The following is a 15,763-nucleotide window of genomic DNA, read 5'->3' as shown; positions in this document are numbered from 1 at the left end:
GCAACAATGGCTTTCTCCACGAGCTAAGTGTGTGTTTTGGAACAAGCCGGCGATGAATGCGATGATCCAATTGCTGCAATTGATCCTACTCTTGGGAAAGATACTGATGGTTGTACATTGGATTCTGTTCTTGATTTGGTGAAGGTGAGAGTTGGAAGTGTTGAGGGTGAGGGAGTGGGTGACGTAAGCGGGATTGGGAGGAGTGGGGAGGAGATTATGTAAGATAAAGTTAGTGCAGAGGGCTGGGTGAGGAGGCAGAGTGTGTGTGTTGAGAAGGGTGAGAACGGAGAGAGTGGTGAGAAAAGAGAGAGCGGTGAGGAGGAAAAAGGAGTAGCGAGAGAACAGAAATAGCGAGAGGTGAGAAAAAAGGAGTAGTGGAGGGTGAGATAAGCGTGAGAGAAGTGTGAGAGAAGCTGTGAGTGAAAGTAGTTTGATTAGTGAGGTGTGAGTAATGAGATGAGAGAACGAGGAAGACGTCAGTTTTCTTGGTTACAAAGACATGAATAGGCGGAAGAGAGAGAGAGAGAGAGTAGAAGAAATTAGAGAGATATACTGGCGCAGTGTTTTACATCTCTGTATGTCTTTATTCAATGAAAGTAGAGATAGGGAAATGTTCCTCAGAGACGGCACAAGCCAAGGGACAGATGTATTTTAAAAAACGCTGCTGCGGTTTTGCACCCTACGAGACTTTTCCTCTCCATGAATGGAAAATTTACTGAGAACGAATTGCAAAATACCGAAAGCCCAGTGAGGAATTATTAAGGCTGCGCAGCAAATAAAACATGGAAACCAACATAGAAAGAATACAATACTTTATATGGGTTGAATTTTGGAATTTGTATTATTTCAATACAACTGGGGTAAATATGTAGATTTCATCAAAATAGTGTTTAAAAAAAGATGAGTTTGAACGTAAATCCGTATCAGAAGGTTTGTCTTCCAGCGAGAGATCCGATTTTTCTTGCGGCCAAAAATAGATCTCGCTACGTATTCTCTCGCTACGGAAGATCGATCTCGTAAAGTCTCTTTATCACCATGAGGGAACCTCATCAAGGTATAGAAATTAGTTTTTGTTCAATGGGTACTGATATCACTAGCTCCTCTAAACAATTAGTTTTCCCTTTCCATAAGTAGCATTCTTGTCACCTGTCTACACTCTCCCCTCTCTACTTTCAATCGCTTTATATGAGGTATTATGTATTGGCTTCTATCTATATACTGGCCTAATAAGCATCCTTTCCACTGATAATCACGTCGTTGATCTTCAAAATCATTCTAGTCAATTGAGTGGCCAAGAGCAATTGCTGTTTCTTACCAATCAATGGATCTATGACAAACAACTCCTTCATGTCGTTGGTTCCCTTTCCAAGGCAATCCACACCCAAGTGAGATGACTTCTCAATTACTTGCTTGGACTTCAAGTGTGATAACGTCTCAATTGGGTCCAAACCAGAGTTCTCAGCTAAAGTCATTGGAATAGTATCCAATGCAGCAGCAAATGCTCTGAATGCATATTGGTCAATGCCCTTTTGTCTATCAGCAGCATCGGAGACAGCCAAAGAACATGTCAATTCAGCAGCACCTCCTCCGTAAACTACTCTATTGTCTCTCACTAAGTTACGCACAACACAAACAGAGTCATGTAAAGCTCTGATACCTTCAGCCGCTATCATCTCGTTAGAACCTCTGATGAAACATGTGACAGCCTTGGTGTTAGAACACTCTTCAATGACCAACATACGGTCTCTGGTGGTACCGAACTCCAACTCTCTGATGGTGCCGGCAGTACCCAATTTCTCTGGGGTCAAGTCCTCGAATCTTGGAACAATACGACCGTTAGTGGCAATGGCCAAAAGCTCTAATTCGGAACCTCCGATCCATCTGATAGCATTTAAACCGTTGGACAATAACAAGTGGTTAGCCTCGTCATCGAAACCCCATTGACAAGCAACTACGTTGGCACCAGAGGCCTTAACCTGATCAATCATTTCTTGGAACTTCTTTTGCTCGTATTCCTGCAATACCTTGAACTCTTCCACTGTGGAAATGTCCAACTTATGCTTAGTCTTTGGCTTAGGTGGTTCAAATGGACAAGTCAAAATGGCAATCTTACAGTTATCCACTTGCTTAGGCATTTGAGGGTGGGAGAAGTCCTTGTCAAGAAGAACACCCCTGATCAAAGAGGAATCTTCGATAGAACCACCGACCTTCTTTTCCATTTTGATCAATTCAAAGTCGACATCCTTTCTCTCGAAATCGGCAACAGCCAATACTGCATCAACTGCCATGTGAGCGAAGTGATCATGTGCTTTGGAAACAATTTTAGAACCTAAAGAGGTCTTAGCGGCCTTCAAGAGGTTGGAGTCACTGGATTCAGCGCTGATGTTAATTTCGTCGGCGACACTATCCAACTGTTGTACGGCAATTTTACAGGCTTCATCGAAACCGTTGGCGATTTTAATTGGGTGGATACCCTTTTCGATTAATTCTAAGGCTTGGTCCAATAATGCACCAGCCAACACGACCACACCGGTGGTACCATCACCGATTTCATCGTCCTGGGACTTGGACAATTCGACCAACAACTTGGCGATCTCGTTATCCAAGTCCATTTGCGACAAGATAGTGGCACCGTCATTGGTTATGGTGATGTCTCCGTCCTGGGAAATGAGGATCTTGTCCAAGCCTCTTGGGCCCAACGAAGTCTTGACTATAGAAGCCACCGATCTGGCGGCGAGGATGTGAGACTTGGTTGCTTCAAGTCCGTGCTTTCTCTGCTTCAGGCCTTGATCTCTGACGATGATGAACGGTCTTCCCATTTCGTCTTGGGCCACTATGGCGTTGGATAAGTCTGGCATTCCTTGTGGTGCAGCCATCTTGGTAATTGTTTGGTTATTGTATTAGTCAAGAGACGAAGCAGGGTGGTGTAACAAGAAAGAAGAACTAGTAGAAGATACCCGTTACTTTGTTAATGCTGATTAGTTTTAGCCGCCATTAACATTTTTTTTCAGTGTTTGTTGAATGCGCGTTAAAATTTGATTGAGCTTATGTAATGATGGAGGAGGGTATGATGTAAGGGAGGTGGGTGTTGGAGTGAGAGTGTGAGAGTGTGAGAGTGGAAGATGAAAGAAGGAGAAGAAGAAGACTGTGGGACTGCGACTGTGAAATGAGACTGTGCCATTGAATTTGTCAATTGTTTCTATGAGTGTGAGACTGTGAACTGTTTTTTATTAGTGAGAGTAGGTGAAGTTTACATTGTAAGAAGGATATGCGTACTTTTGAAGTAAAGTGGTGGAGATTGAAAAAAAATAGTGCTTGTGTATGAAATACTCTGTTTTGGGTTTCGTTGTTAGGAAAACCCTGCTGTTGTGTTAGGGAATTCCTGCTGTTGTGTAAGGGCTACCCTGTTGTTGTGTTAGGAAAACACTGTTGTTGAAATTGGAATTTTTTTGCCTTGAAGCGAGAAATCACTTTTTTTTCTTTTCTAGATGCAAAAATGGCTGCAGTATCCAATTTTCTCTAACTTTTAGATATAGCTGGTAGGATATGGAGATTGGAGATGGGAAACTAATAACAATGGAAAGTGTGCCATTCTACGTTATTTAGATTCATTGTTTGTGATTTTGCAAGATGTACATATAGAAAAGGATTTCTCTAACGTAAATAGCCAATTTCTGAAAAATATCCAATTATTTGCCACCACTATGGAGCATTGAAACATCCAAATATACGCAAAATTTATCCCATTACTAAATAAAAAGTCATAACATCCTTGTTTCTAACAATTGCTTCTAACGAACCAAGAACCACTTCCATTTCTACCCCACCATCAACAGAAATAAATAGCTGCAAATTCAAATTCATGGTACTCCAAAATGCAGGAACCACTGTCAAGTCCATCTCCTTCTCCATCTCCATTTTTCACTATTCACCAAGTAACTACGTCATCTCGTTGAAGTACAATATAAATAAAATAAACACATACAACTGCCAAAACTCCTGTAAATATCTGCAAGAATTGGTCAATCTACTTTACAACAAAAAAACAACACCACTATTTTTACCAGCACAACAACCACCAAAAATAACTGCAAAATAGACTATCTCACCATATACCTCGCATGCCATCTCCATCACCGAACGACCACCACTAGTAGCCACCAGTAGGTAACCATCACCAGTAGGTAACCACCACCAGGTCACCAAAAATATAGGAACTGAAGCTTTCTCCTATACTCCTCCATCATCTACTTCGTCAGCTCAAACATCCTCACCTATAGAGACCATTAACTCTCTCGTTTATCGTTCCTCTCATCTCTCATGTCTCATCTTCTCTCTTAGCTCTCTTCGTTCGTCTCTCATCTTCTCATCTTCAGTATAACATCCCGCGCTACCATACACACCATAAAACTTTTTTTCTGATGAGCCGATTCTAGGCTTTTTTAGTGAGTGAGGTTATCAGATGGTATGGAGAAGGTGAAAAATTCTGGGACAAGTATTCTTTTATGATAGACGTCTTTTTTTTACAGCTTTATAGCTTGGCTTGGTTGATTAATCCTCTTCAGTTCTCATAATACCGTTTATACAGCTAGTAGAAGTTGTACTTTTTCAGCAAAAACAGCAAATATGACCAGTGAAATCGATATTGATAACGCTTCTTTGGAGCAGTTGAGAGATGTGCTCGTGAACAAGTCTGGTGACGTGAAATTGGCCAACAGATTCAGAGCACTTTTCAACTTGAAATGTGTTGGAGCCGAGAACGACAAGCCTCAAGAAGCCCAAAAGGCCATCGAGTACATCGCTGAGTGCTTCAGAGACGACTCTGAATTGTTAAAGCACGAAGTCGCATACGTCTTGGGTCAGACCAAGAAGCTCGGTGCTGCTCCATACTTGAGAGACGTCCTCAAGAACCCAGAACAACAATGTATGGTCAGACACGAAGCTGCCGAAGCATTGGGAGCTATTGGTGATGTTGACTCCTTGGCCTTATTGGAAGAATACTATAAAAACGACCCAATGATTGAGATTAGGCAAACATGTGAGTTGGCAATCGAGAGAATAAAGTGGGAGCATTCCGAGGCTGCCAAGTCTGAAACACTCGAGACTTCGGCTTACACTTCCATAGACCCAGCTCCTCCATTAGCCACTAATGTAGAATCCAAAATCGACAAGTTGCAACTGATCTTAAACGACCAAGATAAGCCATTGTTCGAGAGATACAGAGCTATGTTCAGATTGAGAGATTTGGGAACCGACGAGGCTTGTTTGGCCTTGGCCACTGGTTTTGCTGATCCTTCTGCTTTGTTCAAGCACGAAGTCGCTTATGTTTTCGGCCAGTTATGTAACCCAGTGACTGTCCCATCCTTAATCAAGGTATTGAAGGACGAATCAGAAGCCGGTATGGTCAGACACGAAGCCGCTGAGGCTTTGGGATCCATTGCTACCGATGAATGCTTGCCAGTATTGCAATCTTTCCTTAACGATAAGGAACAAGTTGTCAGAGAATCCGCTATTGTGGCTTTGGACATGTACGAGTACGAAAACTCCACTGAAATGGAGTATGCCACAATTAAAACTAACTAGAATATATGGTCTGTTCTAGTGTATATTAATTAGAATAAAAGGAAGAGAAAACAATTTATAATTGAAAGGGAATATTACATACGAATGTAGTCATATAGAACTTCCTGAGGAATGCAGTTGTTTGAAAAGTCCCACTTCTCTCTAAAATAGTATATTATCTACATTGCCGTTGGGAATTGACTAATTCAATATACTCCATGACAATCACTCAACATAACATCATTATCTATGCCTTTTATTTCGATGTATATACCTATGCAATTCAGAACGACTCTAGTCGTTCTTGTTCTTTCTATAGTACAGAAGATACTCTCCTCTCGGGGAGATATCTTAATAACCGCTCAGTTATTGGTTCTAAAACGGTATCCACATGAAATACAGGTGTAGAACACTGTAGCACCTTCATCTGCTGATCTCAATTGAAGGGTATGGTATTGCATCTCTTCGTTTCCACATTTAGGACACTTTTCCTTAATGGTAGCACCGTCGTCCAATTCGTCCTTCTTCAAAGACGTCTTGACCACCGATCTGTTCATCTTCAACGTCGATGGGAATGCATCTTCAGACGAAGTAGTCACCACCTTCAAGTTGGCAAACTTTGATTTAGGGTAGCCTGCACTACAGACTCCACATTTTATTTCAGTATTGGAACTCATGGCGTCCAACAAGTTACCGCAGAAAGTACAGAATATTAGCGAACCTACGACAGACATGTTATGTATTTAATATGTTTTTTTACTTGGATATAATGTCTTGATAAATGTCAAGATTAACATACTTAAAAGTAGTAAACTGAAAAATTGGATATTTTTGATAATGAGATGATGAGATTACATAAGCCGAAGTTGCAAAAAGTGAAACAGAGAACATGGTAGCGCGGACATGATAGAGAGAATGTGATTTATGGCATAGAGGTTAGAATGGTGTATTCAGGGGATGCGTATTTGATGGAAAGTTATACTAGGGGAATAGTATTAAAGGGAGAGCAGTCAGGCGGAGAAGGTTAAGGAAAGAAAGAATGGTTTAGGAGAGGAGAAAGTATTTGAGAAAGAATTGGTAAGGTGCCTTGACTAGCCCATGAAGACAGAAGAAGAAAGAGGGAAGAAGGAAGAAGAAGAAGGAAGAAGAATGAAGAAAGAAATTAGTGATTGTCTTCTTTTGCTTTATACTGGATAAGACAAGATCCTATAAGATACTACATGGAACTATCTACATATATCAAATTTCAATGGCACAGATCGTCTATTATGCTACTTCTATAATTATACAATACAAAATGGTTTTCTAACTTTTCACTATCAAATCTATAACTACACTTGCATCGGCATCGAGAATGATAGCATTTCCCGTTCCTAGGATGTCAAGTGGTATCGTACTGCTTGGACCTAAGCCGACTCTAACAAGTTTGAAATTATCAGGAAGTTGAGTGACTATTTCCTCGTTGGGCCACCTCAATATACTCGGTGTGTTAAGCCCTACGCCAAATTCAAGGATTACTGCAGTGGAATTCTGCTCTGTAACATTGTTGATAAATTCTTTATAAGCAATCTTTTGTTCAGTAAAAGCATGGTCATTGAAATTCCATCCTCCTCTAAGGCACATTGTCATTGTTGCTCCGCAATTATCACAACGTGGAACATAGCAGTCTCCCTTAAGTAACCCGGTGCTGGCATCAATATAAGGCTTCACGGCTTGGAATACCGGCTCCATTTCCTTGTAGGAAAAATCGGAACATTTACGAGGGCATTGAATCCAATAGTAGCTGCCCTGAACGGTAAACACTTTCTTGGTATCATAGCCGTTCTTCACAAAAAATCCGTCGGCATTGGTAGTAATAACAAACGAGTTGTTCATTGAATTTGCCAATTGTATCAACTTTTGATACGTTTCACTTTCTTGCCAACGAGAGATAGTATAGTAATGGTGGAACCAGAAACTCCATTCAATTATCTCAGAGGGCCATTGATGTCCAATAGTTGAATACAATGTAGTGGGTCCATACTTTTTGAAATTCGAATAGTACTTATCGAACAATTCTGGAGATAGATAATCGAGACCAACACTTGACGATAATCCTGCTCCAGCACTAATAATCAAATTATCAGCTTTACTAAGCCAATTTTTCGCTATTTCTACTCCTTTTTGATATGTAGGGTAAATTGGATGATCAGCTCTCTTTATTACATTGTTTAATTGCAATTTGCCAAACATCTTTGTGTATAGGATATAGTCTTGTTCTGTGAAAACATTGAAGACCACCTCGCTGATTGAGGAATCCTGTTTCTCTTCAAAGTATCTCCTGACTGATTCAATGGCAATGGCACATGCATGTCCGCTAGGGAAAGAGAAAAGGCCCGTAGATATGCAACAAAAAACAATTGACTTGTCATTTCCATCCTCTTCGATATTCTCCAAAATGGATAAACTGGAGGTGTAACAGCTTGCCAATTGTTCAGCTTGAGCCTCAGAAGGCTCTTCGCCTCTCTTGAGTTGGGGACCAACCGTATGAATTACATTCTTGGCAGGTAAATTGAAGCCAGGAGTGATTTTAGCATTGCCAACGGGTTCTTCATGGATTTGTTCGATCATAATATCGTAGCATGCTTGTCGTAAATCGGGCCCGGCGGTAGCATGAATAACGTTATCGATACAGCCATGGTCAGGCTCGAAGCAACCCAAAAGGGCTGGGTTAGCAGCATTCACTATTGCTGTCACGTCTGTGATCGTGGTGATATCTCCCTTCCAAATGGAAATTTTCACTTTATTCGGAGATCCTACGAACTCGAACTTTTCCTCTATAGAATGTCTGGAAGTAAGAAGTTTGCTGTCTCTCTTCACCGTAAGAATTTGGTAGATTTCTTGCCTTATTTGCTCAGGCAAGGGGAGTTCTGGGGTCCGCTGGCATAACAACATCTCCAAAAGATGGTACTGAACGTCGGCATCGGCGGCTTCCAACCATTCGATTGTGTATCGTTGAGCGGTTTGGACCTTGCTTTCATTGATGAGAAACCGTAAGAGCTTGGGTAAATTTGGCAATGGCATCTCAAATACTCTTGGAGAACTCACAATGAGTAGTGCTTTGCAAAATATCGTCCCAGCCGTACGTCAAATTGGGTCCAATATAAATAAGATGCAAAAAGATACATGCCAGTCCAGCTTACGTTAGCAATGCCCTGTACAACACCTAGCGATGCAGCAATTTCATATCCCGATTTCCCAATTCGGCCAAGGAATATTTCAAATTCCTTGAGACGATGGGGTTTGGGGTTTGATTTCTGGTGGCATTTGAAGTCACGTGAATATGTATAATGGAAATGGTCAGGTATGGTAAATGGTAATGGTAAATGGTAATGGTCAGGTATGATTATGATATGATTATGATATGGTTGAGATATGGTATTAATGAATTTTGAATTGGTAATACAATGAACAGCGGGATTAGGGTATAATGGCAGTAAGATTATGGAAGCTATGAAGAGAATCTACAGTGAATTAGGAGTCTCATTTATTTTTAATTTTTGATTTTGTTTAACATGGTTGGTGTGTTGGCTAGCAAGTAGCTACTGGGAAGAAGATCACCGGGAGTATTGTGAAAGCATTTGTTATTTGGTGTAGTAAAACTAGTTGCTTTGCAGGTGCTTAATATTGGGCTGCGGTTACCTAAAGTAGCGTTGGAGAGACATATACAGTTCCTCTAGGAGGTTGGGTTATGGATTTGTGATCTTCTATACTCTATATGACTGGAACACTAAATACTAAAAAAAAGGAAAAGCGAACATTGAAAAGGTCATTATATACCACTCAATTTCTTACCTTCTTCGTCACCCAAGACCTCCTTCTCAAAATCAGGTCTAGTTTTCTCGAATCCAGCATTAGTTCTGGCATAAGTAATACCACCCAATCTAGAAACAGGCTTTAACTTAGCAATATCCAAGTTGTTCAACTCCTTGTTTATGACATCTTCTCTAACGTGGAAATTAATACCTTCCACAATAGCTAAGACACCAGTAGCCCTGTTAGGATCACGCTTCGACTTCCATTCATGGGAGTGAATCAATTTTGCTTCGACTGAAAATGCCGACTCTGCAACATGAGGAGGCTTCACAAATCTGGATTCTAATGGAGTTAATCCTGACAACTTCCATTCATCAACTTCTGGAGGACTATTTGTGCTGCAGTAATTGGCTGCTTCCACAAACCATTCACTAATGATATTGATAGTCAATTCACCAGTCTCAAGAATGTTATGGCATGTATCCTTAGGCTGTCCTTTTCCTCCGGAGAAACCAATGGTGAAGATAGGAGGATCGTGATTCACCATGGTAAAGTAGGAGAAGGGGGCTAAATTGCGGACTCCATCCTTACTAATACTGGAAATGAACCCAATTGGCCTAGGTGTGATGGCTGAAATTAAGGTTTTGTAGTTGTCGACGGGACTTCTGCCTTCTCCATTTGGATCAATTTCGAGTTTCTTGTGTTTCTTCCACTCTTCGTCATTGGCTCCTGAGCCGATTTTCCAGTCCTTTACGGGGGACTGAGTGTAGTGCCATTCTTGTTCGAACTCGAATGGTGGTCTTGAGTTCTCCACTGCCTTGAAATCGCCATGTGGATTTCTCTTAACCTGGGCTTCCAACCCGAATCTTGCGTTAGCAGAAGACATCTTTCTAGTGAATTGGGTTTTGTATGTGGTTTCTATTCGACGAAGTGGTGAAGAGCCAAATCGAACTGTTTTAGTCAGGAAAATCACCTTGTTGAGAAAATTGAAAAAATACATAAATTAATGCAAAATTCTGTTTTTGCGATTTCAATTACGACTTCTATAATATATTTATACTTTTCACCACCACAACCGTATCAGGAACTGATGGGCTTTATTATTATAAGGATTGTTATGCCATACAAGCAAGCTAACTAATGGTTACAAATACGATGGAAAAACGATACTCCGCAGACGGGACTGTGCATAGGCGTGGAAAAGAAGGGAAGTCAGCGGTCAGCGGAGATGGTGGCATTTTTAGTCAGATTTAGTAAAGAGTGAAAAAACGCAGTTTGATTGGAGTGATGTGGGGAAGTCTTTTCTTTTTGGGTGCAGATAACCGTAAAATCAGAAAAGCTCCTGGGGGGGGGGGGGGGATATACAAAAGTGAACTCTTGGCTGTTGCTATCGGAGGAGAATTCATTGGGAGTACCTGGCGGACGATGATTAACCCAGTCACGTGCCTAAATTCCAATTACCCCATATATCGATTTCCGGCAGTAAACATCCGTGCCGCAACCAAAACGAAGGGCTGGCCCCAACAGTTTCCACGTCGGGCATGAATATACCGTTACTGTCAGTTTTTTATAGTAGTTTATAATACACTATATACAACGGTAAAGATTCACAATAGCCACCCTGTGCATTAGTGAAATAAACTCGTACTACAGCATATCTGGCATATTTTTAATTACCTCAGGCGGTTTTCGGTTGAGTCATAAGACACCACAGCGAACCGAAAAATTGTCGAAGAGCAAGTGAATATTAAAACTGTCAACTATAGTATTAGCAAATAGCAAACATTATTAATAGACGTTAAGAGTGCAAGCGAGGTTATATAGGTTCACGATTTCATAGAATTATCTGCATATCTTTTTAACTTTTCCTAGACACAAAAAGCAAGCAAAATGGTTAAGAAGGTGTTATTAATTAATGGTCCTAATTTGAACTTGTTGGGTACCAGAGAACCCGAAAAGTACGGTACCACTTCGTTGAAAGATATCGAGGCTGCAGCCCAGAACCAAGCAAGCTCCAAAGAAGACGGATCTGAAGTGTTGGTTTATCAGAACAACACAGAGGGTTTCATCATTGACAGAATCCATCAGGCCAAGCTAGAGGGAGTTGGGTTCATAATAATAAATGCTGGTGCTTACACCCATACTTCGGTTGGAATAAGAGATGCTCTTTTGGGAACAGCCATTCCTTTCATCGAAGTTCATATTACAAACGTTCATCAAAGAGAACCCTTCAGACATCAGTCGTACTTGAGTGACAAAGCTGTCGCTGTCATTTGTGGATTGGGAGTTTACGGTTACACTGCATCCATTGAATACGCTTTGAATTACTAAATCATGCCTAATTAACGTTCTTGTTCTATAGATTTCTGTCAGAGATAATATACATATTTGTGGTAAGAACCACTATCCATAACAGACCACGAGCCGGGATAGACAGGGATATACTCCAAATTTCTGGGACCTTACTGTATGGTTTGTAGTGTATGTATTATACCCATAATATTGCAACCCTAGCTCAATTTGGTATTGTAGTATCGTTCCGAATTCCGATATTCTCACTCCCAAAGTGCCGTAAGGTCCGACTCAGATATAGCCCAGATCATTGCTGGGTTAGTTGTGAAATAGAACTACCCCACAAAAGGTTCCCTCTATGGCCCGGTTCACAAAAGAGCCGCTCGTATATATTCGGAAAAACACTTTACCAGTTCACATTACAAATATATTACAGAGATCTTATTGATGGGTTTGACATGTATCGATCTTAATGTGATAAAGTATAAAACAGGTATGAAATCAGGGGGAGTTTTAATATTTTCTGGGGTTCAGATTTCATCTTTCAGATAGTCACTTTCAACCATATCTACCATCATGCCAGCATCTACCAAGTCCAGTTTGAAGATTGTAGACATGAGTGATGAAACCATCACTCAAAATACGATTGCTATTAATTCTCAACACGATGATAGAAGACTTCTCTTTGTTTTGGAGAGATTAGTTCAGCACTTACACGATTTCGCCAGAGAAACAAGGTTGACCACTGAGGAATGGGAAGCAGGTATTCAATTCCTCACCCAAGTGGGACAGAAGTGTACAGATTTGAGACAAGAATTTGTTCTTCTTTCAGATATCTTAGGGTTTTCTGTTTTAGTTGACAGTATATCCCACCCAAAACCTAAAACTGCCACTATTGGAACCCTTTTAGGTCCATTCCATACTCATGATGCCCAGGATCACGAAAATGGAACTTCTATATGCTCTGAAGATAAAGGGGAACCTCTATTGATTGAGGGCAGGTTGACCGATACACAAGGTAACCCTATTGAGGGTGCAACAATTGATTTGTGGCATTGCGACAAGGACGGGCTTTATGACACACAATACGCTGACCGTGAGGAAGCTGATATGAGAGGTATCTACCATACCAAGGCTGATGGAACATTCGTTGTCAAAGCAACCAAGCCTGTTCCTTATCCAATTCCACACGACGGACCGGTGGGCGCATTACTCAAAAGGCTCAATCGTCATCCATACAGACCCGCTCATATACATTTCATTATAGAGAAGGAGGGCTATGATAGGTTGATTACTGCTTTGTATCACAAGGGAGACCCTTATGAGACATCTGATGCAGTTTTCGGAGTGAAATCGCCCTTGCTCTTCTCCTTGGACAAGTTAGGCAAGAAGAAAGCACAGAAGTATAACATGAATGAGGATGACTGGTATTTACCTTGGGATTTCAAGATCATTACCGACGCTGAATCCAGAGAATTAATTGTTGCGAAAAATACCGAAGCGTTGCAAAAACTCGGTAGGGACAATTTCGTGTTAAGCGAGGCCGGGCTTCCCATAGCTGCACCATTGGATTAAACTCCGAGTGGTAGGCCCAGATTAGCCCATATTTTTAATAAAGAATAATATTAAATGTGCACTCTACTGATTTCCGATACACGGTATAAGATACACGATACACGATATTACGCGTGATCAGTAGAATATATTACTTACATATCCTTCTCTCTACATTAGAGTCATTAGCGTAATGAATTTTGAGGGCTTCCGTGACTGTGATGAAAAATGCGGATAAATCTTTTTTTTTATTGCTGCTTCAATTAGTGAAAAATTCAACTCGTTTCCCCAGACTTTACCATATATTCAATAGAAGAAAACCGAAAAACCCGGACTTTTTTTTGTACTTTACTCTATGTAAATGAAAGCCAACATTTATACTCTGCCATGACCCATCGCTCGCATTTACGGACCTCCCCCTCTCTTTGGAGACTTACTAAGTATTACGAAACTCAGCTCAAATTTCTCATCGGTTTCTCAAGGAAAATGGATCGTAGTCTTTTTCCGGGGTGCGCCAGGATTGTATATCCGCATAATACATTATCCGTGATTTGACAGAGATGTCATAAATAGATAAAAGCATGGAGTTCTGCTATGTTATGGAGATGATTTCGAGGATATTTCGAGTCATTGGCCTAACGGGTAGAGTTTTCATACCGAGTAAGACAAAACTGCCATAATTAAAATGTTATTCAAAGCCGTAATAAAGTCGAGAATACCATCGTGCGAGTTCGTCGTCATCGCAAGACAGTTGTCGAAGTCCACCCATGGATCCAAGGTCGTCAACAGCACCGATGAGGCATTAGAAGGAATCGAATCCAATATCACGTTGCTTTCCGGAGGTTTTGGTTTGAGTGGTGTGCCTGACACCATCATCAATGCCTTAAAGGAGAAGTCACATATTCAGAATATCACTGCCGTGTCCAACAATGCTGGTTTAGATGGACGTGGTTTGTCACAATTGTTGGTCACAGGTCAAATCACCAAGATGATTTCCTCCTACATCGGTGGAAATCGTACATTTGAGAAGATGTACTTAACAGGACAAATCGATCTTGAGTTGACCCCACAAGGAAATCTCGCTGAAAGAGTCAGAGCAGGTGCTGTTGGTATCCCCGCTTTCTACTCTCCAACTGGAGCTGGTACTTGGTTAGAAGAGGGCAAGTTACCAGTCAGATACGATGAGACCGGAACGAAGGTGCTAAAGACCAGTGTTCCTCGTGAAGTGAGAGAATTCAACGGCAGAAAGTTCTTGTTAGAACCTGCTATCGTTGGAGATGTTGCATTTGTCAAGGCTTATAAGGCCGACACATTAGGAAACTGTTGGTTCAGAGGAGCCTCTAGAAATTTCAATTCGGTAATGGGTAGAAATGCAAAATTGACTATTGTTGAAGCTGAGCACATAGTTGAGCCTGGTGAGATCACACCCGAAGATGTCCACTTGCCATCAATCTATGTGGACAGAATTATCCAGTCAGTCACACCAAAAGAAATCGAAATCTACAAGCATTCAGAGGAAGCTACTGAAATCACCCAGCCTCCACAAGAGGTTTCGGAAGCAGAATTGAAGAGACAAAAGATCGTGAAGAGAGCTGCTCAAGAATTTAAGGACGGTTCTTTTGCCAACTTGGGTATTGGTATGCCAACTTTAGCACCAAACTTCTTGCCTGAATCGATTAACGTCACTCTCCAATCCGAGAACGGTATCCTCGGATTGGGCCCATACCCAGTGAAAGGACAAGAAGATCCAGATTTGATCAACGCTGGTAAGGAAACCGTTACTCTTGCCCCAGGTGCTTCTTTGTTTGGATCTGAAGAGTCTTTCGGTATGATCCGTGGAGGTAAGATTGATTTGACTATTCTTGGTGGTTTACAAGTATCTGCCAAGGGTGATTTGGCCAACTGGGGTTTACCAGGACGTGTCAAGGGAATGGGAGGAGCCATGGATTTGGTCAGCAACCCTAAGGCCACAAGAGTGGTTGTTGTCATGGAGCATGTCGACAAAAAGGGAAGAGCCAAGATCTTGGAAGAATGCAAATTCCCATTGACTGGTAGAAGATGTGTTTCTAGAATCATCACTGACTTAGCCGTTTTTGATGTCATTGACGAGAAATTAGTTTTAATAGAGATTGACCCAGCCACTACAGTAGAGGAAATCAAGAGCAAGACTGAGGCTTCATTCGAAGTGTCACCAGATTTGAAGTCCATAGAGATTTAGGGTGCAAAATCAAAAATGGGATACCAAAAGGGGTCAATATATTTTTAAGTTTTGAAGGCAAAGACTAAGTTTCACCAACTTAGACACTATCAAAAATAAAAAAAAGCATATTTCAGCATCAATTACAAGTAGTTTAGTAATACTCATCTTCACCATAAAATGAATAGTTTCACCGGGCACACTGTAGATGCCGCAAAATCAATATACTTTGAATGCAAAAAAAAAAAATCCCATTAAAAATAATTACAATAATAATTACAATATTAATTACAATATTAATTACAATAATTTTCCAAGTCAAGAAGGTTGTGGTATTTGGGGGCTACGGGAGTCCTACCGAAG

The 15,763-nt window shown here is 41.0% G+C and overlaps 8 protein-coding genes across 8 annotated transcripts; 4 read left to right on the top strand and 4 right to left on the bottom strand. All coding sequences in view use genetic code 12, as the record gives it.

The window, feature by feature from the left end:
- Nucleotides 1-1,180: 1,180 nt before the first annotated feature.
- On the bottom strand, nt 1,181-3,041 carry CCT5 (chaperonin-containing T-complex subunit). Its single transcript, XM_064917766.1, has one exon. It carries the CDS (start codon nt 2,874-2,876, stop codon nt 1,224-1,226), a length of 1,653 nt encoding a protein of 550 aa, XP_064772504.1. The 5' UTR covers nt 2,877-3,041; the 3' UTR covers nt 1,181-1,223.
- A 1,321-nt stretch (nt 3,042-4,362) lies between these two features.
- Nucleotides 4,363-5,753, top strand: RJT20DRAFT_58470 (deoxyhypusine monooxygenase). The gene has a single exon (XM_064920834.1). It carries the CDS (start codon nt 4,627-4,629, stop codon nt 5,581-5,583), a length of 957 nt encoding a protein of 318 aa, XP_064772503.1. The 5' UTR covers nt 4,363-4,626; the 3' UTR covers nt 5,584-5,753.
- On the bottom strand, nt 5,754-6,353 carry RPA12 (DNA-directed RNA polymerase I core subunit). The gene has a single exon (XM_064920833.1). The coding sequence runs from the start codon at nt 6,294-6,296 to the stop codon at nt 5,925-5,927; it is 372 nt and encodes a 123-aa protein (XP_064772502.1). The 5' UTR covers nt 6,297-6,353; the 3' UTR covers nt 5,754-5,924.
- A 235-nt stretch (nt 6,354-6,588) lies between these two features.
- Nucleotides 6,589-8,794, bottom strand: RJT20DRAFT_130540 (uncharacterized protein). Its single transcript, XM_064917765.1, has one exon. The coding sequence runs from the start codon at nt 8,623-8,625 to the stop codon at nt 6,868-6,870; it is 1,758 nt and encodes a 585-aa protein (XP_064772501.1). The 5' UTR covers nt 8,626-8,794; the 3' UTR covers nt 6,589-6,867.
- Nucleotides 8,795-8,947: 153 nt separating this feature from the next.
- On the bottom strand, nt 8,948-10,715 carry RJT20DRAFT_130539 (uncharacterized protein). The gene has a single exon (XM_064917764.1). It carries the CDS (start codon nt 10,355-10,357, stop codon nt 9,374-9,376), a length of 984 nt encoding a protein of 327 aa, XP_064772500.1. The 5' UTR covers nt 10,358-10,715; the 3' UTR covers nt 8,948-9,373.
- Nucleotides 10,716-10,953: 238 nt separating this feature from the next.
- On the top strand, nt 10,954-11,957 carry DQD1 (Dqd1p). Its single transcript, XM_064920830.1, has one exon. It carries the CDS (start codon nt 11,248-11,250, stop codon nt 11,686-11,688), a length of 441 nt encoding a protein of 146 aa, XP_064772499.1. The 5' UTR covers nt 10,954-11,247; the 3' UTR covers nt 11,689-11,957.
- Nucleotides 11,958-13,551, top strand: RJT20DRAFT_58460 (uncharacterized protein). Its single transcript, XM_064920831.1, has one exon. It carries the CDS (start codon nt 12,226-12,228, stop codon nt 13,222-13,224), a length of 999 nt encoding a protein of 332 aa, XP_064772498.1. The 5' UTR covers nt 11,958-12,225; the 3' UTR covers nt 13,225-13,551.
- A 1-nt stretch (nt 13,552) lies between these two features.
- Nucleotides 13,553-15,527, top strand: RJT20DRAFT_58461 (uncharacterized protein). Its single transcript, XM_064920832.1, has one exon. It carries the CDS (start codon nt 13,889-13,891, stop codon nt 15,419-15,421), a length of 1,533 nt encoding a protein of 510 aa, XP_064772497.1. The 5' UTR covers nt 13,553-13,888; the 3' UTR covers nt 15,422-15,527.
- Nucleotides 15,528-15,763: the final 236 nt, after the last annotated feature.

This window comes from Scheffersomyces xylosifermentans, assembly GCF_036884685.1.
Source record: "Scheffersomyces xylosifermentans strain CBS 12540 chromosome Unknown RJT20scaffold_7, whole genome shotgun sequence".
Classification (NCBI taxonomy): Eukaryota; Fungi; Ascomycota; class Pichiomycetes; order Serinales; family Debaryomycetaceae; genus Scheffersomyces; species Scheffersomyces xylosifermentans.
The sequence above is the reverse complement of the archived record's forward strand: the minus strand, read 5'-3'. Positions and strand labels throughout refer to the sequence as shown.